Below are 24,572 nucleotides of genomic sequence, written 5' to 3'. Positions count from 1 at the left end.
GACAAAAAGGTACACAGGGTCATAAAGAGTCGGACTCTACTGAACGACGGAACAACTGACATCTAGTAGGCGCTTAATAAATGCAAGTTGACACCTCCTGCAGAGTCAGGCTGCTGAGTGGAATCTAGAGCTGAGAGAGCAGGTAATCAGGTTGGAGTCTGCAGGAAGGCGGGAGCGGGAGTGGGGGGGAAAGGAGGGAGAAATCCTCCGTCCATCCTGAAGGTGTACGAGCCAGGATCGCGAGCCTCAGGGCTGAGGAGACCTTGTGGCATAGAGGGACATTCTCTTAAGAACGCAGCCAATCTTTGATAGAGTTTCCCCACAAGCAGTTCGGGATTTGAATTCTAGGATTCCTAAGTAGCCAGAAGTGGAGGTGGGGCTGGGCTCACAGGTGGAGCTCGAGAGGGAGGGGCTGCAAGCAGAAGCGGGGCGAATTCTGGTCCACCTGGCGCCAGGGCTGGGGCTCTATCCACTGCTCCGCAACTCAAAATTGGCAACTTTCTGGGAGCGGAACCACGGGCCTACCAGTGACGCTCCTTCCACACAGTATAAAGGAAAAGATCTCCTCCTACAAAAAGCCGGTCAGTCTCGACAATCCTTCCTTACTGACAGTTACAATTCTGGACTCCATCTGCTTGGGGGAACCTCGTGGGGTAAGACTTGTTACTCCCTATGCAGAGCTGGGGTTTGGTAGAGAAATATTGAGCCTGGGTTCACTACTACTAAGTGTCAATGGGAAGATGTGACCTGTAGGCCTTCCTGATCGGGACACCCTATGTCCCACTGTGGATGTCTCCCTGGAGTGGGAAAAACAAAGCTAAATAACATACTTTGTTCTAAAAGCAGGCAGGGCATATGGACATAATTCGAGGCCACAAAAACCCACCAGAGACATCCCCATGCATTAAGAAGAACACAGTCTCTGATGATGTGGGATGGGGGTTCAAATCCTGGCCTCTAACTTGGAGTAAATCACACAACCTACCCAGCCTCAATTTTCTCCTAAGTAGAAGTTTGGTTTGGATTAGATGGTCTCTAAGATTTGTTCCAAATCTGTGATTTCTATCCTCTGTTTAGCAGTTACTAAGAAATCTTGCCACCTGCCCACTGACACACCCTTCAGGTGTGCCCATCTTCCTCTTCTTGTTGCCCAAGCTGTTATTGTACCAGCTTGGAGCTCTTGGCAACCTTCTTGTATGCAAGGATCTCAGCAACCTGCATCCCTACTCCATGTCCCCAAGCAGGAGACTGAGTAAGAGCTAGGGAAGAAAGGAAGATCAGCCAACTTCATCTTCTCTTTTTTTTTTTTTTTTCCCGAAAGAGCTGTGCTTTCCTGTTCTGTCTGTCTGTACATCCTGCTTCAGGACAGTCATCAAATCTTAGCTGCAGAGAGCTAGAACCGCCTCTTGTACCAGCTCATACAGAAAGCATTCTCTTGTTTTTAAAACCTTTGAAGGGGACTTCCCAATTCTCACTGTCAGAAAATTATTGCTCTCATTCAACCAAAATCCCCTGTGCTATATGTAGTTTATGTCCATTTTTTCTTTTCCCATAACCTTTAGGACAACTTTTCTCCCAATTCCCTTCTTCCCTCACAACCATAAGCCCCAGTCCCCAGACTTTCCTTTTCCTTTTTTGGGGGCCAGAGCCCTATGTTGTCCTCATGTCAGGGGAAGTCATGTTTGAATCCATCCCTAGCTTCTTTATGTTCCTTACTACTGGTCCCCATCACTATTGCCTGCTTTGTCTCTGCTCTTTTCCTCATCTTGATTCTCCTGCTTTTCTTCATTTCTATTCCTCTCTCCCCTGTATCTGCAAGAAAGGCTGAAATGTGTGGGGAAAAAGTTGGGAGGAAAGGGAAACTAGAGCACTGTCACTGACAGGAACACAACTGTGCCTTTACGTGTCCAACCCCATGTTTGGTCTTCTGGAGGATTCAGAGAGGGAAAAGACCCTTTAGGAGCTCATGGTTCACTCAGGGAGAAATGACAGAGATAAAAAGTCGAGTCACCAGCCAGATGATGCTCAGAGACAACTAAGTTCTTTCAGTGCACACCTTATTCTCTGATAAAAACTGTGCTTATTCTGAGTTTACCTCTAAGGTTCTTTTCATGTGGAAGACCTTCCCCTCTTTTCTGCCTCCAAATCCTCCAAATCCATCTCAAGTCCCTATTCTTCCATGAAGCCTTCTCAAACCCATCCTAGTCCATAGCAACCTCAGTCCTCTGGACTTCAACCTCCTTGAACCTCTGGAGCATTTCTTTAATGTAACTTCTGTAAATGTGAGCACACAGCCACTCTCCCTGCCCCCTTCATCTGAGTGCTGAGAGAATACTGAGTCATCTGGTGTCCCTGCTTGCTACCATAAACTCCTAAGAACCTTGCTCCTTGTGGTCACCTCTTCCAGAAGGGTAGGGGACAGTGACAAGAAGGAATTGGATGGTGAGGCTTATTTGAGTAGGAGACAGGTGAAAGATAATTTTGGAGGGGTTGACAGGGGCCAAAATGTAGATGGTCTTGAATGCCAATTTAAGGAATTTGAATTTTCCCTTAAGGACTGTGGGGAAGTCATTGAAAAGTTTTGAACAAGGAAGTGACATGCTAGAAATGATGTTTTGTCTAAAAATGGTCCATCGACTGGGTTGGAAAGGCAAGAATGGGAGCTTGGAGGGAGGGGGTTCACTTATGTTAAGATGATGATCAAACCTGTGTTAGCATAGAGGAAATGAAAGTAGAAAGAAAGGTATGGGAGATCTTTGAGGGGGAGAATCTAAAAAATTTGAAGACTAATTGGATGTGAAATATGAAGGACCCCTAAGGTTTTTTTTTGTCTGGGTGATTGGAAAGATATTGATTGGTGCAATCATCAGTCAAGCTGATGTAGTAGGGACAACAAGGAGTTTCATTTTAGATATGTCGAGTTTATGAGGTGTTAGAGGGACACCCAGGAGGGGAAGTGCTGTCCAACCAGTAGTTAGAAATGCATGACTAGTTTATAGGATAATAGGATTATAGATTTAGAGCTAGGAAGGACCTTCCTTATTTGTCATTTATTCATGACCTCTCATTTTACAGATGAAGAAACTGGAAATCAGAGAGTTTAATTGATTTTTACAGATGAAAAAAACAGAAATCAGCAAGTTTAGTTGATTTGTTTAGATCATATCATGGGTCAATGATGTAGATGGGATTTGAATCCAAATCCTCTGATTCTAAATCCAGCTCACAAGCGAAAGGTCAGGACTGGAGATATTGATGTGATAGTCATCAACTTGAGACAATAGTTGAAAGAGTGGGAAAAAAGTATAGGGAAGGCAGATTCTCTTTTTATGGGGGCAAAAGGAGGAAGCACCTAAACAGGAATACTTGAGGGAGGAGAGAATCAGAGAATGAAGTGCCAAAGAAACCAAAGGAAGAGGAATCTCAGGACAAAAGTGGTCAATTTGACCTTCAGCATGAGCACAATTAGAATCACAGTTTAGGTGTTCTAGGTAGAAACATGTGATTAGGCAAGGGTAACTGGGGCTTTATTTTAGGCTGTTATAATTGAGAGCACTGATGTCAAAGCTAAATAGAATTGGGGCCAGGGTACTAAACCAGTACATTAGAATCCTTGTGGACTTCATTTTCATTTAGTTTTCAAATGTGATACTTATGTTTTATTGCCTTTTTATCTATTTTATTAAATATTTCCCAATTACATCTTAATCTGGTTCAGGACCACATGTTTAATACCTCCAATTTAAAAGGTGCTCACAGCGTATGGAATCCTTTAGCAGATAGAAACAACTGAACTTAGTAAGCAGTTAGCTTCAAGAAGCTTCAAGACTGGGTGCTCCTTTCCTGCTTCCTCCCTTAGGTATCATTTTAGATGAACTACTTCTCATCCCAGTCTCACCTTATTTCTTCTCTTCCTTGTGGCAGCTTCTCTACAAGTGGCGTCCTGGTAATCTGGGGTCTTGGTCTCCCTCAGTGGGACAGTGCCCTGAACTATTTCCCCCATGGGATCTTGTGTTCCAAAGTTGAACGCAACTTTTTTTGTTTCTTTTTTCCCTGAACTAGATTTATTTTACAGAGTTGATTGGAGGGTACTTTCTTTAATGTTTGATCATGACCTCAGATTGGCTAGTTAAAGTTTGGGTAGAATGTAAGCCCCTTGAGGGCAGAGACTACTCCATTTTTTTTCTTTGTTTCTTCATAAACTAGCACTTGGCATATACCAGATGTCTTAATAAATTATTTTTTATTGAACTGTATTGCCACTGATAACTGTGGAGAAAACAGTGTCACCAGAATGGTGAAAAGGGAGCAAGATTTAAAGGGATAGAAAATGTGTGGGTTAAGAGAAAGTAGCATCATGAATGTAGATCCTGTTTTTGACAAATATGATCTTATACCAAAACATTTAAGAGTGGTGGAAAGGAAGAAAATGAATCAGTCTCTATGGTATTCTTGGGAAAAGGGAAGGATTTTTAAGACCTAGGGAAACCTGAGCATATTCCTAGGCCTAAGGGACAATAAAAAGGGGGGGGAGGTATGATGTGATCAGTGGAGCAGATGCGCTCACAAATAAGGTAGTGCGTGTGAAAAGCACACAGTACTCTTACAAATTCAAAAAATCATTCATTCTCTTTGTCATTTGCATTTCTTAATAGTTCTCCTCCTTAGGGAGCTATGTTCCGCTCATTGCTGATACATATCCAGAGAAGCTACCCACCTGAACAATGTCAAGTACAATCTCACAAGGACACATTATGTGACCTGGATTGGCTTCTTGTGTTCTGTTGGACAAAAAGCTTAACTGCCTCGGCCTTCAGCTGTAACTTGAGAAAGCTGGACTAGAGAATCTCCAAGGTCCCTTCTAGCCTTGACATTCTGTGATTCTTGGCCTTCTGCCAGTGTCTATGACCATTACTGAAGTCCATGTCCTTCATTAAAGGGATTTCTAATTTTGAGAAGAGAAAAGGTTCAAGTTCCATCTCTCTTGGAGAGAGCAGAGTGAGCCATTAACTCTGACCTCAGCACTGGCTTCCCAGTGATTTTGCACAGGGTCAGGAAGACTTTTTGTTTTACTTCAAAGGAATATTAATAAAATGAATATTGATAAAATAATGAATATTTAAAAATAATATCTAGAACTTCCATAGCAATTCAAGGTTTGCAAAATACTTTATATTATCTCATTTGACCATCACAACCACTCTGTGAAGTAGCTATTTATTATTATTATTCTTTTCATTTTAGAATGAAGGCCAAGAGAGATAATTTGATTTATTCAGGATAACACAACTACTAAGTATCTGAGGCAGGATTCAAATTCAGTTTTCCCCCGATTCTAATACTCTATCCATTGTATCATCTAGCTATATTCATAACAGGAACAACCTTAGAGTATTTGTAGAAAATCAGACATAAGATCACAGATCTAGAGCTGTGGCTTTCAGTTCAACCCTTTCATTTGACAGAGGAGGAAACTGAGGCCCAGTGAGTTTGAATGATTTTCAAGGTCCACAGCAAATATCAGAGAATAGATCTGAATCCAGGTCCTGGGAATCTTGGGAGTAGCTAATCAGATAGTCTGGGGTCAGGAAGACCTGAATTCAAATATGGTCTCAGATCATTTGGGTAATGCTGGGCAAATTACTTTACCTCAGTTTCTCTATCTGTAAAATGGAGATAATAACAGTACTTACCTTTCAGGGTTATATTGTGAGGATCAAATGAGATAATATTTTTAAAGTACTTAGCACAGTGCAGTACATAGCAGGAGCTATATAAATCCTCACTCCTGCCCTCTTTCCCTAGACTCCACAGCTAGTATTCTTTCTCCTATGCCATAGTACCTCCATCCCCTATGTTTTATGGTGTCTTCCAGAGTTCTAGTAGCATCTCTTCACCCTAAATCTGCTCCTCAATGTTTCGAATTCTGATGCTTACTCATTACCTTCCCCCTAGGGATGGACAAACTCAGGACTGACTGTCCAATGACTGTCAGCTATTCAGGGTTTTAAACCATCATGTCAGTTTATACACTTATTGCAATAATTTCTTCTGGTCTCTGAATCTTGAAGCAATCTTTCCAGATTGGCTCACTTAAGTGCCAGAGGAAGTCGCTTGAAAGATATTCCCATCCTGCTCTAGTTAGGGACATTTCTGTCCAAAGAACTCGAGATGAACAGATGGATAATGACAAAATTTAACTCTCCAAGCACCCATTTCTGTAGACTCTAAGGGCAGATTTTTGTCCTTTTGATTCCTCTGCCTCCTTCCCTAGCACAGCCAGGCACTCTCATCCTAACCTGATGTATCATGTGGTCAGGGATATGCTGGAGCCAGCTTGAACCAGCTCTTTTGAGCCCGTTGCTAAACTGATAAAATTTAGTGTGAACACTGACACCTGGGAAAATGACCAAGGCTACAACCCAGGGTTTGACATTGTTTTGTTACTGTCTAGATTTAAGAAACTGGAGGAGAAAATGCTAATAATGCAAAGTAAACTTGAAAGTATATCAAGCATATTTTCCCGCTCTTCCCCTTGCCCCAGAGCTGATTGTTAAAACATTTACTCTGTGTGTGGTCAATTTCTAATATCAACAAATTACATTTAATTTAGAATTAAATTCCTGTACCATTTGGGAAGAAACAAGATATGACAATGAAGTTATAGGACTCCTTTGGGAGGGAGGAGTGGTGGGACAGAGGGAGGCCTTGTTGGCTAGTAGCAAAGAGGAGCTACACCAGTGGTGTGAACAACGGCAGCCTTTTTGGGTTATGCATGTAACCTCTCTGTGGAATGACTGGAAAAAGTACCACTTATTTGTTAAATGTAAGTTTTAGCCTCTTTTAATCCGATATCAGTTGAGCTAGGTGATGCAGTGGATAGAGCTCTAGACCTGAAGTCAGGAAGATTCAAACCAGAAAGTTTACTAACTCTGTGACCCTGGGCAAGTCACTTAAGTCTGTTTGCCTCAGTTTCCTCTCCTGTAAAGTGAGCCAGAGATGGAAATGTAAACCACTCCAGAATCTTTGCCAAGAAAATCCCAAAAGGGGTCACAAAAGTTAGACATGACTGAATAACTCCTCCTTTGCCTCTCAATACTTCTTTAACTTTTGTCTACTTTCAGGAGAGAAATCCAGTCTCAAAAGAAAACATTTGTGTAATACTGTCCTTCCCCCCCTGCCCCATCCCAAACTCATTCTGAGCTTCAGGTGGCTGGGGTAGCATCTCTTGTAAGAAGTCTCTCCGGATCTCCAACACTCCCGAACCATTACTATTGTTCCCTTATACTTCAGATTGATCTGGTATTCTACTTCTTTACATCCATGTTGTAGCTCCCCAGTAGAACATAAGCTCTATGAGGGCAGGGACAATTTTGATTTTTGTCTTTGCATCCCTAACAATAGGGAGCCTTGCACTTTTTTTTTTGGTTTTAGCTTTCTGTGGGGATGAATTCATTTGGTTGAGAAATCTCTCCCCAGGGTGGGAAATTTCTCTAGGGAGGCAGTTCAACAATTTATTCATTGTGTATATTCTGACAGCTGCCTGAAGATGGGACCGTTAAGTGACTTGCTAATGGTGAGACAGGAAGGAAGTGTCAGAGGCTGGGCTGGTAGCCAAGACATCCTGACTCTAAGGCAAACCCTTTAACCACTACCAGATTCCTCTCAGTTCCCACTTTTCTTTTTGTTAGAGAGCTAGGATTACATTGCTGCAGAGAAAATCTTGGGAAGAAGGCTCCCCAACTATCTAGTCTTTGGGAGTTACCTGGGGCCACTGAGAAATAAAGTAATTTATCCAGGGTCGCTCTGTCAATATATTTCAGAGGCAGAACTTGAACTCAGCTCTTCTTGCTGTAGAAGCTGAAGTCGTCTCTTTATCAGTCATTCCAAGTTGCTTTTCATACATATAACTGGCATTTAATAAATATTTGTTGAATTGAATGTCACCTCTCCTCCCAACCAGGAGTTTGCTGGAGCTAGCTTGAATTAATTCTCTCAGTCCTATTATCAAATTTTCAATGTGAGCACCTTTTACCTCAAGAAAACAGAAAACACTACAAATCTGGGCTTGATTTATTATTTTGTTAATTGTCAAAATTTAGAAAGTATTAACAATAAAGATTAAACTTAAAGGTGTTTTTTTGTACATCCCTGAGAGCTATTTGTTAATATTTTCTAGTGTACCACTGTCCCAGAGTCAATTCTACAATTGGGTTACCATTGGGACAGCTGGATTATTAACACAAGTAGTTCCTTCCTCTGCCCTATTGTCCCTGTCCACTGTTGTAGGGTCTCCTCCTATGCCTCCAAGCTGCCCCTTTAGCCTGGCTTTCTTTTGGATTCATAGATGGTGTTCTCTTCGCTTCCAGAAATGCTTCATCTGTAAGCAGGGCCAGCTGAAATCCACAGAGCCCAGAACATTAAAGGGATTAGTGTATTGAACCACTAGCAATTAATTTTAGAAAGCTGGAGTCAAGCGAACAGCAGACCACAAGCTCTGGGCCGGTGGCGGTGGTCAGGAGGGGAAAGTGAGGAAGGGAAGATGTTAAGGAAAGAAAATGTGGTTTCATTAGTTTGTTTCAAAGAATCGTTCCCCTCCAGCCCTTTTCCCTTCACTCCCTTACACTGGCCTAAAGCTGCCAAGAACAGAGAGACACTTTGTTTTGTGGGTGTCAGAATGATGGCCAAGAAGGGCCCAGGGAATGGAGGGGGAGAGGGAGACAAGTGCTCAGTATCATGGGGCTGAGGTGCCATTAGTTCCCGGTCCCTGCTTGGGTAGAGCAGGGAATAACTGATGGCCATTCCCTGTGCCCCTATAAATGTCTCATAAGAATAATCCATGGCCCCAGAGACCATAAATGCCAAGGCAGCAGGCTGGGTTATTTAGAGGGGTTGCAGGGTGATGGGGGTGTGGAGCGGGCGGAAGGTGGAGGGAACAAGCAGAGACCTATTAGGCTGAACATCAGGGAAACATTTTCCCCTGGCAGTGGGAGCCATTTAGATGAGGAATAAGCTTTCAGGGCCAGAGGGCAGCTTCACTTGCAATCTGAAAGTGAGCTAGGTTCCCCAGGGGGACATCCTGGGTGTAGGCTGACCTCCTAATCTCTGTTCTTAAGGGATGGCCCAGCTATCTCCAATGATATTGCCAGGATCAAGTCAGGAACCACGGGCTCTAAGGAACCATGTTTTAAGTCTGGTTCTTAGGAGGTAGCATAACCATGGCTCTACCTATTACCACCTATCACCTAGGGCCTCACTTATGCCATCCTTAAAATGGGCATATTCCTCCCTTTTACTTTGCAGACTGGGGTGGTCAGTATATAATAATTTGAGGGCTATGTGCTTTGTAGGAACAAGAAAATCAGATTGAAAACAAATCACCCAACTAACCAAGATCAGAGTTATAGCTGTTTTATGGTTTAAGAGATATTATTGTATGATCATAGATTGAGAGCTAAAAGGGACTTTGAAAGCTATTGAGTTAAACTCCCTCTTTTTATAGTTGAGGAAACTGATGCACAGAGAGGCTGAGACTTGCTAGATACCAAAGCTAGTTGTACTGGAGGTAAGATTTGAACTTGGGTCTTTTCTTCTTTTAATTATAGAATAATCATAAAATGCCAGAATTGGAAAATTCAGAAAGTATCTCATCCAACATTTAATTTTACAGAGGAGGAAACTGAGGTTTCTCTTTCCTCACTTTGCTCCCAGAAGATGGCTGAGTTCTCCTTTGAGGATCAGATATCATAGGATTTAGCCTTAGAAGGGACTTAAAAGGATATCTATTCCAGATTTTTTTTTATTCATTTTACAGATGAGGATGATAAGGACACAGACTTCGAGCTGGAAGAGGTCTGAGATATCATTCTAGCCCCATCTCCTTAGTTTAGAGGTGAGAAAATAGATGCCTTTTACTGTTTAGTCATTTTCATTTGTGTCCGATTCTCTGTGACCCCTTTTGGGGTTTCCTTGGCAAAGATACTAGAGAGGTTTGTCATTTGCTTCTCTAGCTCATTTCACAGATGAAAAAAAAAAAACTGAGGAAAACAGTTTATAAATATCTAAAGCTAGATTTGAACTCAATTCTTTCTGGATCTAACTCCTGCACTCTATCCACTGAGCTACCCAACTGCCCTATTAAAGTACAGAGAAGTTAAGTAATAAGATAATAAGTAGGAGAATTAGGCCTTGAACCCAGGGTTCTCTGAGTCCAAATCCAGAACTCTTTTCACAAGGCTATGTGACCTTAGAAACAGAGCAAGACAATTCAAGTAAGTTGTCCAGGAGAAGAATGGTTGTAGCCTCCAAAAAGGAACTTTCCCTTTATCTTCTGCCCCAAGTTGGGGCCAATTTATTCATGAAATGAGTCTTTGGGGACTCTGACTTAACAACTGCTTCCCCCCACAGGGACCCTCACTGGCACTGAGCCTGTTCCTAATGAGGCTGAGACAGTACTGCCTTTCAGAGGTCAAACCCAGCAGACAAGAAAGAGCTGAGATACCCAGCTCTCCCCCCTACTCCTCTAGCCCTGCCCTAATGGAAATCGGCTTTGCCAGGCAAGACCTACAATTTAGGGGCCCATTCTATCCTCTCCTATTCAAAAAACTTCAATGGCTCCCTATTACCTCCAGGACCAAATATAAAGTTCTTTGTTTGACATGTAAACCCTTCACAACCTGACCCTTTCCTCCTTTTCCAATCTCTTTAGATTTTATTCCCTTTCCAATTCTCTATGAATTAGCTGTACTAGCCTCATCTCCATGCTTTAATATGGGCTGTTCCCTATATCTGAAATGTTTTCTCTCCTCTCCCTGTCTTCATTCAAGGCTCATTGTCAATCTCACCTCCTGTAGAAGACTTTCCCTCTGTGCCTATCTCCAGCTTATCTGAGATATGTTTGTTTGTATATGGTTACTTATTTGCTTCCCCATTAGACCATGAACTCTTAAGGTGCAAAGACTGTCTTTGCCCTTCTTTGGATCACCAGGACTTAGCATAGAGCCTGGCCTGTTGGAAACATTTAGTTAATGCTTTTTGACTGGCTGACTGACTACAAACAGCAAAGTTCCTTGGCCTAGAGTCAGGGAACAGACTATCCCTCTGTTTCTTTATGAATCAAAATACAAAAGACATTAAAAAAAATAAAAAAAACAGAATATCTGCACAGAAATGAAAACAGGGTGGAGAAAAAGCAGTTAACAGATCTTTTACTCTGTAGGATTATATGCCATCATCCAAACACCCATGGTGAATGGCTCTTCCCTTCTTGTCCCGTTGATATGTGGGACACAATACAAACAAAAATAATTCTCTACAAAACGAAGTACTGATCCCTACATTCTTCAGAGCCTCCCCCACCTCGAGACAGTGAAGTCCTCCTCACCTTAACCCCAAGGTTGATCTTAGGGGTCTGGCGGTTTGCAAAAGGAAACCAGAGTGAGAATACAAAACATCATAAATTCAGCATCGAGATTTGTAGGCAACTGTAACGCCAGGCTGTCCGCCAACTGTGGACGGGTGCTTGCTGCCGGTCCTCAGTCAACCAGAAAGACTTGGGAGGATGCTGTTGTTGTCTTGTCAGAACTTGGGGTGTCAAAGGGGAGAGTGATCACTGTCCCTCCCTCCCCTACAAAACCACCCTGGGGAAATGAGAAAACCAGAGGTAAAACTAAAATTGTAGGTCGTTTGCTTTGGCGGGGGGAACTGGGTCCCAGGCCCTGAACAATGGCCTACATTGGGGAAAGAGGATGGGTCAAGGAGGACAGAGTCCACGGAAGGAGGGAGAGCAGAGACCTTGCTGAGGAGGCCCCAGAGGGGGCTTGACCGGCACCATTCTGGCAGGAAGGGTTTGTGTTCCCAGGCCAGGTCTTCGTGGCTGCTCCTGGTGTTCAGAAGGACATGAGTGAGGATGGAATGGAGGTGAGCAGTCCTGGTAGTGAGGCAGTCCCTGGGGGTGAAGATGGGGAGGGGGGACCTGCGCCTCGATGGCCCCTCCTTGCCCCCAGCTTTGGGGATGAGGCGGTGTCAGTAACCTAGGCAGCCCGCCAGCCACAGAAGCAACCCAGAGCCAAGGAACGCAGCGAGGTGGGGGCTGGCACAGGGGGCAGGGTCGCAGGCTTGGCCCTCCTCCCCCTGACAGAGAGGCTGGTCGCATAGCACGCCCTGGTAGCCGCTGGGACAGAGGCAACGCTGGTTCTGGTAGCACGTCCCCCCATTTTGGCAGAGTAAGTATTCATCATCACAGACATTGGCTGGGGAAGGAGAAAGAGAGGGATATGAGGCAGAAAATAAATCCTCCTAAGCCAGCGGAACGAAGCCACGGGCTCCTCCAAAACCAACCCAGAGGCAAAAAAACCTGCCCTCTTAATTCTTTTTCTTCCTTTCTTGCATCCCGTTGTTAACTTTTACATTTATGTAACAGTAATTTCTGGAAATTCCCTACTTCGCTCCAGTCTCCCCGCTTCTCCCAGGCCGACTCCCACCCTCAAACAGACTGAACTTTTATACTTGTAACAAAGAAAAGCAACAAAGTAAAAACTTGACACAGAGATCAGACCTGACAGTGTATACAGTAGCCTGCCCCAGTTGTCCGCCTGCTCTCTGCCATGAGGAGACAAGTGACTTCTATTATCTATCCTTTGAGGCTCTTATTCCTTTTATGTTATTTCCCCCAAACTCCGGCAAAGTAATTCTCTTGACCATTTGCTCTCATAGGCTTAAACTGGAAGGATTTTTTTTCTCTAAATCAATCAGAATCCCTCTGGCGGAATTTTCAATCTACTCCCTCTGATTCCGCCCTCTGGAGACTTGTGCAATAGCTTGTGCTCCTGTCCCTGTAGTATTTTCCCTCTGTTTGCCAGATTTGGTGTTCAGTCTCCCCATAGCCTTCTCTTCTCTAGGCTAGAGAACCCTGATTCCTCTCATCTTCCCTCAGGAGATTCAGCTTCTAGGGAGCCCAAGGATTGCTCTGGGGTCAGCCGGTGCAAGATGAAATAAGGTCACTGGCAAAAGATTTCAAAGGCAAAACCCAACCACATGAGAGAGAATTAAAAGTTGGACTCAGAAGAAGTCAAACCTGGTTCTTGTTAGTGTTCTCCACAAAACATAGAAACAATACAGAAAACCCAAAGCCTTTACTCTTTCCCATGGACCAGAGTAGCTGCTGATTGATTGGCCTGATATATACAGCACATACACCATCACTATCATCACCTTCCCCCTCCTCAGCAATCTGGTACATATGCTTCTTCTTGCCTATCTGCAAGAGGGCAGTAGTGAGTAGGTGGGTACAAGGAGAGAGTCTTGGGGAGAGAGAAATGCAGGGCCCTTCCCCAGTGAAGACTGTCCCTCTAGCAGGGATTCTTAAACCTTTTTTTTTTTTTTTAATGTCATTGACTCCTTTGGTTGAGTGAAGCTGATGGACCTCTTCTCACGATGTGTTTAAATGCATAAAATAAAATACACAGGATTACAAAGGAAGCCAAAGGTTAGTGAGAAGAAAGATGCATTTTCTTTTCCCATTCATATTCGGGGACCCTGAAATCTATTCACACATTGAGTACAGCTTAAGAACCTCTGCACTAGAAAGACACTCCTCCCCAAACAGCTCCATGTATTCAGTCAGAAAGACACACAGAGACACACACAGAGATGTGCACTCCCTTTTATTCTTCCCATCTCCATTTTTCCCTGTTCCCATATCTCCATTCTATCTCTGTCCACTTCTCTATTTTCTCTGTCCTGTCTTCAGTTCCTGATGGGATCTCATTGGGAGGTTACTGAGACAAGTGTCCTGAATCTTTCCTGAGGTGGGACCTTACTGTCCACACAGTCTGGACATCCCTGTTTTTGATTCTTCCTGCATTTACTCTTGGTCAGCATAGGCTCTGCTGGTCTGAAAATATTATCTTGATTGGACCATAGATTTATTGGGCAATTTGGTGGCTCGATGGATAGAATGCTAGGCTTGGAATCAGGAAGACCTGAATTCAAATGCAGCCTAAGACACTTACTAGCTGTGTGACCCTGAGCAAGTCCCTTAACCCTGTTTGCCTCAGTTTTCTCATCTGTAAAATGAGCTGGAGAAAGAAAAATGTCAAACCACTCCTGAGTGGTATCTACCAAGAAAATCCCCAATAGCATCACAAAGAGTTGTACACTACTGAAATGAGTGAACAATACAACAACAGATTTAGAGGTGGAAAAGATCTTAGAAATAACTGAATCTAACTCCTTCATTTTACAATAAGATGAGGAAAATGATCCAAAGAGAGAGGCCAAAGAACCAAAGCTACTAATAAGTGTCTGAATGGGATATAAACTAGATTTTTCTGACTCCTGGTCTGGTGCCATCTACTAGACTACACTTCTTCCATGATGCTAAACATCCTTGTGTTTGTTATCTTCCCAACTCAATTCTGTTGGTTCAAATCCTAGTCATTCTTCAATACCTAATTCAAGCCCTAACCACTTCCATGACTTTTTCTGACTACTTGAGCCCACCCTGATCTCTCCCTTCTCTGCAATCCTAGCTCTTTTACAGTCTCTATCATGCAATCTGGCATTAGCTATAATCTCTATAGCGTCTAATAGCATTCTTTGTTTTGTGCATTTGGGTGTGCTTTGCATCTTTACTCAGTTTGAGACTTACTGGGATAGGGGGGCTTCTCCATAAATATTGTGTTCATTATACATATAGGAGGAATGCTTTACTACCTACTGTGTAAAGTTCAAATCCTTCAGCCTGGCATTCAAGGCTTTCCAAAATCTAATGGAAACCTACTTCTCCAACCTTATCTCATATTACTGTCCTTTGAATATGTTCTACTCCAGTCAAACAGAACAAGCTCTCTGCTTTCTGCTCCTACCCCATGGTCTCCAGCCTCCATGCCTTTACTTGGGTTGTTCCTTATGCCTGAAATGTCCCATCTTCCCTTCTTTTTTTATTTAATTCCTCCCCAGGCTATAAAGCCTAGATCAAATGCCACTTCTTCCAGGAAGCTCCCCTGTCCCTAAACATTTCCCATATCCCTCCCTTGAATTTATGTAATACTTTGTTTATTTGATTGTTATTCAGTTGTGTCCAACTTCATTTGGGGTCTTCTTGGCGTTAGATACTGGACTGGTCTGCATTTTTCTCCAGTTCATTTTATAGATGGGAAACTGAAGAAGCAATTTTCTTGAGGCAAATAGGAATAAGTGACTTACCCAAAGCCTAACTAGTAAACAAAAACTAGTAAAGTGTCTTAGGTTGGATCTGCGCTCAAGATGAATCTTACTGACTCCAGGCTCAGCATTATGGTACCCCTTGGCTACCCTCACACTTTATTTATACCTTTATAATGTCACTTTCTATGTTTTATGTTGCATTGTAGTTAGTTGTGTCTGTTATTCCCCCTACCAGGGTATTGAGGGGAGGGAAGCTGGGAAGATGGAAATGGCATCTTAGCTACACTTTGTGAACTTCTACACATGTGGACATGACTAGTAAATATGCTGTGGTTCCGTTTGAAATGAAGACTTTTTGAACTAAATCCCAGAGAAGCAACACAGTCTTAGGTCCCCATTTCCAACCCAATCCCTGGCTTTCCTTTAGCATCTTTTGAGGTATGAATTCGGAGAAAGAGAGGCCAGGCTTATGGGTAAACCCCACCCCCACCAACTTACGAAAGCAGCCCTGGCGCCAGTAGTGACTGGGGAGGCAGTCATCACACTTGGGACCCGCAGCCCCTTCTCGGCACTCACAGTGACCGGTCTCATTGCACCGGTCATTAATAGATCCTATCTGGTTGCAGTTACATTCTGTGCAAACACAGGACAGAAAAAAACAAAACAAAAATAAAACTATGGTCAGTTTTACTTATAGCTCTCCCATCATACAAAACCTCTCTCCTTAGTTCCCTCCCCACCAACTCTTAGCCTCCCATCTCCATTCACTGGAATAGGACCCCAGAAATGTTGCACAGCCTTACCAACCATTCTCCCTCCCTCTTGTTGTAGTTTAATTCTGTCCAGCTCTCTGTGACCCCATTTAGGATTTTCTTGGTAAAGATACTGGGGTGGTTTGCCATTTCCTTCTGAAGCCCATTTTACAGATGAGGAAACTGAGGCAAACAGGACTAAGTGACTTGCCCAGGATCATACAGCTAAGAAGTATCTGGGATTAGGTTTGAACTCATGAAGAAGCAATTTTTTTCATTCTGGGCATGGTGCCACCTAGTTGCTTATCCCCCTCCCATTTTAGAAGACAGGAGCAAGAAGAAAGGGAAGCACTCAATAAGTGTGCTCCTACATGCCGAGCACTGTGCTAAGTGCTTTGTAATCTCATTTGATCTTCTCAACAACTCATAAAGTAGATGCCATTATGATTCCCATGTTACAGTTGAGGAACAGAAATTTTCCCCATTGGCACTTGAAGAATTGGCTGTGGGGTGCCCCGGGTGTGTGGGGGAAAGGGCACAAGGGTATCAGAGCTGGAAAATGTGAGTTCAAATTCTTAGGTAAGCTCTTCTTCTTCTCTGGGTCTCAGTTTCTTTATCTGCACAATGAGGGGGATTGCACTAGAATGATCTTTGAGTCCCTTTCTGCTTTAAATCCTGTAATCACTAAGCTCCTTTTGAGAGCTTACATTCTCAGAGTCATTGAGGATTCATCCCCAATTACTGGCTAGTTCTTAGCTACAGATGCTGAATTGGTCATTTTGATTTTGAGACATTCATATATTCAATTACAAGCATTTTCTGCTTATAAATTTCCATTCACGCTTACCCCACCTTCCCATTCCACTTCCTATTATTTCCATCCCACTTACTCCTTCCTGTCTATCATGCTCCTAATCTTTCTTCTAATTCTGGTGGAATCCCTCCTTGTCCTTTCCCTCTGATGTCAGCTGGGGTCCTGTTAGCTCCATCTTCACCCATTTACATGCAGACACAGACAGACACAGATACACCGACACTCACAGCTGTATTGGATAGGGAAAAGGAAGGGAGGGAGCCCACTATAATCCATCCAGAAGGTTCTGACTCTTGCAACCTAACTCTGACCCCAGGATGGGGCCAAATACAATTTAGTTTTGATGACCTGAAAGCTAAAGGAATTATCTCCTGTACCCTGGGCTACCCAGAGCCTTAATACAGACTGACAGCTCCAGGCCTAGGGCCCAGGAGAGGATGGCAAAAGAATTCCGACTCTCTCCTTGCAAACAGGCTGTAGGCACTAGAAGTGATGCCCCCAGAGGACAAAGTAGTCAGCCAAAAAGGGCCCAAAGAGCCTAATTGAGAAAAGGTGTGGGCACACGTATCACTTGGTGTTTAGGGGGAGGAGGAGTGGTACCAGCAGTGCAGAGATTAGCCTTCTCCTTTGGCAGAGGTTAAAAACAAAACAAACAAAAAATGAAGGGCAGGATTCGGGCAGCAGAGACCAGGTGGCTCGATCCAAGGCCAAGTATCCAGATATATTCCTATGAGAAGATTTGGAGCATCTTATCCAAACTCTTCTTTTAGTAGCTCAGGAAATTGAGATTTACAAAGGGAAAGTGATTTCCCCCACTCTCCTAAGTAGCAGAAACAGGATTTGAATTCAGATCCTCTGGCAGAGTTTCCAGGGATTCAGTCTCCCTCTCCCCCAGAATAAATCAGCCATTAGCTCACTGTTATTGGTCTTCTGGCAGGAAGGACCCTTCCTAGGAAGGAGGCCTCCAACTTTTACTCCCAACCAAAAAATAGCTTGTTTTCCCTCTGGGCTGCCACGTATAGAATCATCCATTTGGTGAAGGTTGGAGTTTTAAGGAGATTTAGAGAATATTTACTAGGAAGAAAAAGCCAATGAAGATGTAGGAGAGGGGTGCTTTGGACATTAATGAGTATGGCTATTTTATTTTAGAGATAGAGAAACTGAGACCAAAAAGGGGAAAGAACTGGTTCAAGGTCATAGAGATATTTAGGGACACCTGCAGAATTAAAATCCATCTCTAATAGAAGGTAAACAACGCAAAGGCAGGGTTGTTATTGTTAACCTTGCCAATGGTTATTTTGCCTTGGTTAACCTCACCAATGGCATTGGCAACCAATGCCAATTTCTGGCATAGTGCTTGGTATACTATAGGTACTCAATAAGTACCTTAATAAAAGGGGATAGTTATTACATGTCACTGGCGTATCATTTGCTTGTTGCTAACCAATACCTTCTCCCCCCTTTCCTCTGGAGTTCATGTGCCCTTCAAAGCCCCCCTGGCTTGCTCATGATGCGACTGGAGCCTTCTGAGTCTGGCCATCAGCACTAGGCGGGTGCACTCACCAATGCAGACGTTTTCATCGTCCAGCTCAGCGGAGCCATTGCGGTAGTAGCCCAGGCGGCAGTGCTGGCAGTGCTGGCCCCGGGTGTTGTGTTTACAGCTCACACAGGTCACCACATTCAAGAAGTCAATGTAGCTACAGCGATTGGAATGACCATAACACTCGCAGTCTGCCAAGAAGCGAGAGGAGGAATCAGTCCCACACAGGCCTTGTAGCCAGGTGTGTCACCACGGCCGAGAGGGACCTTTATTTTGCAGAGGTTAAAAAAAATGGAGGCAGGACCCAAAGAATTCAAGCAACTTGCCCAGAGTCATTTAGCAAGTTAGAGGCTCTCTCCTGGAATAAGCATCCAGGTCTCTAAGTAAGAATTCTCTTGCCCCATGGTTCTCTAGGTTTCTTGCTATACAAATCTGGTAGTCCAGGCCAAAGGGCTCCAGAGTGTGGAATAATCATTCTAACCTGTTTCCAAAAATCATAGGTGGCTCTTGGAACTAATGGACAAATCCTCTTTAGGACCAGTTTTGAGGTCGTTTTAAGTCTCCTCAGAAGAAGAATGTCTTTCAGAAAACGTTCCTGTATAACAAGAAGCAGTCTTTTGGCCAGCACTAAACATTATACTTAATCTTTGAGGAAGACTCCTGGACTTGGGGATTTGGGGAAAATCTTCATCATCCTCTAGGCTTTTGGGGAAAAGGCTAGGAAATAGACTTTTAGAAAATATGACCTAAAGCACAGGGTTCAAGAAAGTATCAATCAATTTAGGATTTCCTATGCTGAAGTGGGCCCCTGACTTGCCAATTCCTATGACAGGGATGGGGGGAACAGTAGAATCCAATGAAGATGAAGAACTAGGTTTTGACCAGGTGGGACTGACAGGCCTTAGAAAGGAGTAAGCATGCAAGGAATAGATGGAATGGGCAGATAGTCACAGAAATTGGGGCAGTGAATTGAAATCACATCAAACACAACAGAATGGACAAGGAGCTTCTCCACCCATCCTGCATTGGAAACAGGAACCTGGAAGCATAAGCTCTCCCCAGAAAGGATGGGAAAAGGAGGAGGCATTAGCCATGTTAACTAGGACAGGCTTTCCCATTAGACTTGAATCCCTTACTAATGGGAGACAATTCAATAAACCTTCAGCTCACCTGTCCCTGTTTTAGTCTTTATTCCAGCCTGAGGACAATTATATTTGTTTCATCTTCTTTGTACATCCAGTGTTTAGCACAGTGCTTGGCACATAGTATACACTTAATAAATCATTGTTGCTGGATCCCTAATGCTTGAGGTAGTTTCCTCCCCTTTACCACCCCTCCAATCCTTCCCTTCAAGTTCTGGGAAGTTAAAAGAGAGTCTAAGATTAGAATAAATCTGCAAAAAGAGTAAGGCAAATTCCATCATGTCCCAAGTGCAGTGTCCAGGGACTGGAAGTTTTGGTCATGTTTCTCTAGTGATGACATCATTAAGGGAAGAGATTTGGGATGGAGAGGGTAAGGTAGTGAGGAAGAAGAGGCTGGAGCATGTCTCAGGAAATGAGGATCTGCCTTTAGAAACACTGGGCAAAATGTCTAAATATCCTCTGAGGTTGATCCATCCTAAGGGAGTTTTACTTTCTACTGAGAAGGAATTACACTATTTATAGTGCATAATTACAATAAAAAATGTTTACAAGGTACTCTCCCCCAAATAGCTGTATGAAATGCTTAGTATTAAGTATTATTGTCCTCTTCACATGTATAATTGATAGCATATTGCTTGCCTTCTCGATGTTTAGGGAAAGGTTTATGGAGAGAGAAAATCTAGAACTCAAAACTTTAAAAATGAATGTTAAAAGTGTAATTGTAAATATTTTTAAAAACTATTATTTACGTATTTATGTATCTATGTATCCATCCGTCCATCCACCTGCCCATCCATTCATTTATCTATCTATCTATCTATCTACCTATCTACACATTATTATAACTATTCTAAGGAATGAGGAAACTGAGCTTCAAAGAAATTTGTCCATAGGCATACAGCTTATGAGTGTCAGAGCTGGAATTCACCCCAGATCTCCTGATGCCTTATTCAGGGCTACTTCTACTACTACATCATGTTCTGGTTTTTGACAAGGAAAATCCCACTATCTTGAAAACATAAATAACTTTGAAAATGCCTCTTCCATGTGAAGAAAGAGAAGATTCATTCTTGATGTCTTGGGGAGTATGGGGTCTCTGGGGATAATAGCCTCTGAGCTCTACTCAAGGAGAGACAAAGGATTCCAGTCTCAACATTCCCAGAGGATGCTTGGCAATGCTCTTTACCTCCAAGAGAGACTAAAAAGATATAACTTTGATATAGTTCATTACTCCAGTGTGATTCTGTAGACATGGTCTGTGCTAACAGCCACATTGTCACCAACCAAGACCACATCATCTTGTATCCAAGATGGTAGCAACCAGACCCAGTCTCCTCCCTGCCACTAAGCCAAGGGATTCCCAAGCCCCTAATTCCTGGAGGAACCCAATAGAATAGAGATTTCAGGAAAAGATTTCTGCTTTAAGCATGGCAGTTCAAAGCCTGAGTCCAACTCTATAGGATTGGGAGGAACATAGAGGAAAAAAAAACAAAAAAGAAATTTGACTTTTGCTCAGCCGTGTAAGTGGATGTTCACAGTCTGGCCCCATAAATGGCTTTTTGGGACTCTTGTCTCTTCCTCCTGTTGGGTTGTTTGGTCTGGCTTCCTAATGCTGCCTTAATGCTCTCCTCTGAGCATCCATCTCTTTCCCCTCTTACCTTTGAATACTTCAATGGGCACCACTTGAGGAGACCTAGGCTTGAGCTGGAAAAGTTTGGAGATCTTGGCAGGGACAGCAACAGTGGTGATGGCTTGGAGAAATAAGAGATAAGCTCTTTTTATCACGTTCCCTAAGATGTCTGGATATACAGGACAGGAAGCCATGAAAAGGCCACTGTTGGCCTTATCAGAGGCTTAGAAGAAGCCATACAGGCAGAGAGAATTTAAATAATTGGTTGAAGATCAGACAACAAAGTCAAAAAGGTTCCAGGTCTGCCTGATCCCCTTTTCAATACATCCTCCATAGATCTGCCAGATTAATCTTCTAAAACACTGATTTTAAATGTTCCACCTTTAAAACTTTCAGTGGCTCCCCATTTCCCACAGGATACATTTCAAACTCCTACCTTTGCAATTCAATACTTCTATTAAAGGTAATCAAGCCTCTTTATTCTTATTTGCTCCTAAGCTCCAATCCAACTGCTTTATTTATTCTCTTCTGAACAAATCAGATTCTTTCCTACTTTGAGCCATTTTTTTCACACTCTTATCAAGACCCAAAACTGGAATGTCTTCTTCAATTAATTATATGTCCTGTATTCTAGCATTTAAGACTCAGTTCAAACCATACTTTCCCCCCTACTCGAGGTGAATCCTCTCTCCTTTGTACGCTTAGGACACTTGATAGAAACTATTGAAAAACACAGAATTACGGAATATTAAAGTTGGAAGGAATTAGTGATGATCTAGTTAGTCCACCCTCTTTATTTTATAGAGTAGAAAAACCAAGATCCTTTAAGAGAAAAACACTTGACCAAGGACACACAGCAAAGCAGTGGTTAGACCGAGACATCTAGAACACTGGGCTTTTGGACCCCAATCCAGTGATTTTTATACTATCTCATGCATTCTACACACATTTCAGCTAGACTATAAGCTCTTGGAGCACAGGCACTAGATTCTATTTATCTGTATATTTTCCACAGTGCCTAACACACAACCCATATTTGATAGTGCATTGAACGAAAAGGGATCTTACTAATCAATTGGTTTTATTACTTTTTAAAAAAAAACAATGAAAATATTGAGGTTCTGAAAAGGAATGCAACCTGCTGAAAGTTAAATAAGTGAGATTCCAAACTAGGTCCTCTGACTTAAAATTATTTCTAAGGATGATGAAAAGGGCTCTAGGATATCAGTTTCTGCTTCCCTTTCAGGTACCAGATATCCAGCCTCTTTAGAATAGGAGAAAAGTCCCAGGCTAGACCACTGGACCCTATCAAAAATCATACTTTGACCCCCAGTGTTCTCCAAGCCAGAGCCATTATTTACCTATGGTTCCCCATCACAGTAATGTCTACTATTGGCATCCAGTTCTGGGAGCTGTTGACCAGCAGAGGGTGCTGAAAGCCTTGATTTATTCTTTGTACTTCCGTAGAAACACAAAGAAACCTCATTTTCTGGCAGATGGGAGACTCAGTCTGGTGAGCCTTAAGGTGCAAGCCTTCCATGACTTCTCAGTTTGGAAACAACTCCTTTCTTAGGGCTAAAGATGCTCATCTTTCTGAGCAGCAGCAGGAATGTCAGGGAGGGAGCAGGAAACTTATTAAGAGCTGAAAAAGTTAGCCTCCGATTCTAATACAGCCTCTGACTCCTTGTAGGTAAGTCATTTCCCTTTTTTGGACCTTAGTTTTCTCATTTGTAAAATGGGAGTGATAACCCCCGTCTTCTCCCTTCTCACAGGGTACTATGGTGAGGACAAAATGAGATAATGGATGTGAAAGTGCTTTCAGAACCATCAAACATGATTTAAAATGTGAAGGAAGGAAAATAAGAATTTACATTGCACGTCCTACGTGCCAGGCACTGTGTTGAGTGCTTTACAAATACCTCATCTGATCCTACAACAATCTGTAAGGTGGGTGATATTATGGCATCCATTTTATAGTTGAGGAAATTGAGGCAAACAGAGTTATGTGACTTGCTCATGGTCATACTCCTGATGTCAGAGGCCAGATTTGAACTCGGATATTCCTGAATCCAGGTCCAGTATTCTCTCCACAATGCTACCCAGTGGTATTTCTGTGACCCTGGGCAAGTGACTTAACCTGTTTGGACTTTTGTCTCCTTATCTATAAAATGAAGGGGCTTGGACTTGATGATCTTTGTGCCTTCTAGTTCTGAATCTGAGATTTCCCATCATTACTTAGCACAAAGAGACCAGAGATGTGTTCAGTTCAGCTCTTCCCCCATGAGAAACCAGAAAAATAAACATTTCCACCTGTCTTACATGACTCTTGTCTTTCCATCTGCCTTCTTACCTCTTCTCTCTGCATATTTTCTATTGCTACAGGATCTTAGATTTCAAGCCAGAAGGGAGGAAGGTGCCATATTGGGAGGGTCTGGAAGGGACCTTCACACTTCATGGGAAGTGCTTTACCCAGTGTCACACAGGAAGTGCTACAAGTGCCCGGATTCCATCATAAATCTTTTGACTCCAAATCCAGGCATCTTTCGCCCTAAATTCTAAACTCCTTGGCTTTGCATTCTAAACCCTGGCATTATTTTGCATCATATCTAAACAACAATAACAACAAAGGTGATAATTCAAATTTCTCCAGTGTTTTCTAGTCTCTAATGCACTTTCTTCATAGTAAACATGAAAGGTGGGCAGCAGGCAAGTTTACCCCTCTTTTTCTGTCCCTGTCCCTTCTTCCCAGAATACTACCTTGTCTGTTCCCCCAGGTTGGTTTCTTCATTGATTTCCCCTTCTAACAGCAGCTCATTCTTGATCCTTCTACTTCCTCTAAATGAGTAGCTTTCCTTATTCCTCATCTAACCCCTTCCCATCCTTCAAGACCCTGCTTGTCTTATTGAATTCCTCTGACCCCCTGGATTACTCAGTCTATGCCTCATCATCTAGTACTTAGTCTTTGAACACAGCATTCCTCCACTCCAAAGCTTGCTATTATCCTCCCTCAACCCCATCATTTCTAAACTAGAGTCATGTAATCTGGGATTAAAGATTTGCTTTTATGTATTTTTGTCTCTTTAACTCTATATCATCTATTATGTGCCTGGCACAGAAAAGGCACGTGACAGGTGACACACACTTGTTAAATGACTTATACTTGCACACACATATGCAAATATATATATATATATATATATATATATATATATATATATATACACACACATATATCCATGTATAAGGATTATTTTTCCCCAATAAAATTGTGTGCTTTAGTTAAAAGGCACAATGGAAAGATAAACACTAGCTATAACTCTTATCCATATATATACAAAAAAGGCAGACACATCACCTGCCAGGTGAAAGCTGAGGCTAGCTAAGCATGGCTGAGGTCAGGACAGCTGCTGGCTTCTCCCCAGTGATCCCCATCAGCAAGTATTCACTTTTCTGGAACTGGGTGAACATCATAGCCATAACCGGTAAGGGAAATAGGTATGGGAGACAGTGGGAGGACCCCTGGGTG

General features: G+C 42.8%; 1 protein-coding gene across 2 annotated transcripts in view; it reads right to left on the bottom strand.

The window, feature by feature from the left end:
• Positions 1-11,190: 11,190 nt before the first annotated feature.
• NTNG2 (netrin G2) overlaps positions 11,191-24,572 on the bottom strand; it is a 99,306-nt gene continuing 85,924 nt past the window's right edge. Inside the window, exons 9-12 of one of the 2 annotated variants that reach the window (XM_012553943.2) lie at positions 21,075-21,167; positions 18,298-18,465; positions 15,667-15,801; positions 11,191-12,251 (exon numbers count right to left, since the gene is read on the bottom strand). In XM_012553943.2, coding sequence (XP_012409397.1) covers positions 12,025-12,251; positions 15,667-15,801; positions 18,298-18,465; positions 21,075-21,167 — 623 coding nt within the window. In that variant the 3' untranslated portion in view covers positions 11,191-12,024. The remainder of the gene's footprint in view (positions 12,252-15,666; positions 15,802-18,297; positions 18,466-21,074; positions 21,168-24,572) is intronic. The other variant, XM_031954878.1, reaches the window with a different exon arrangement.

This window comes from Sarcophilus harrisii, chromosome 2 (assembly GCF_902635505.1).
Source record: "Sarcophilus harrisii chromosome 2, mSarHar1.11, whole genome shotgun sequence".
Taxonomy (NCBI): domain Eukaryota; kingdom Metazoa; phylum Chordata; class Mammalia; order Dasyuromorphia; family Dasyuridae; genus Sarcophilus; species Sarcophilus harrisii.
Note: the sequence above shows the minus strand (reverse complement) of the source record. Positions and strands in the feature narration are given on the sequence as shown.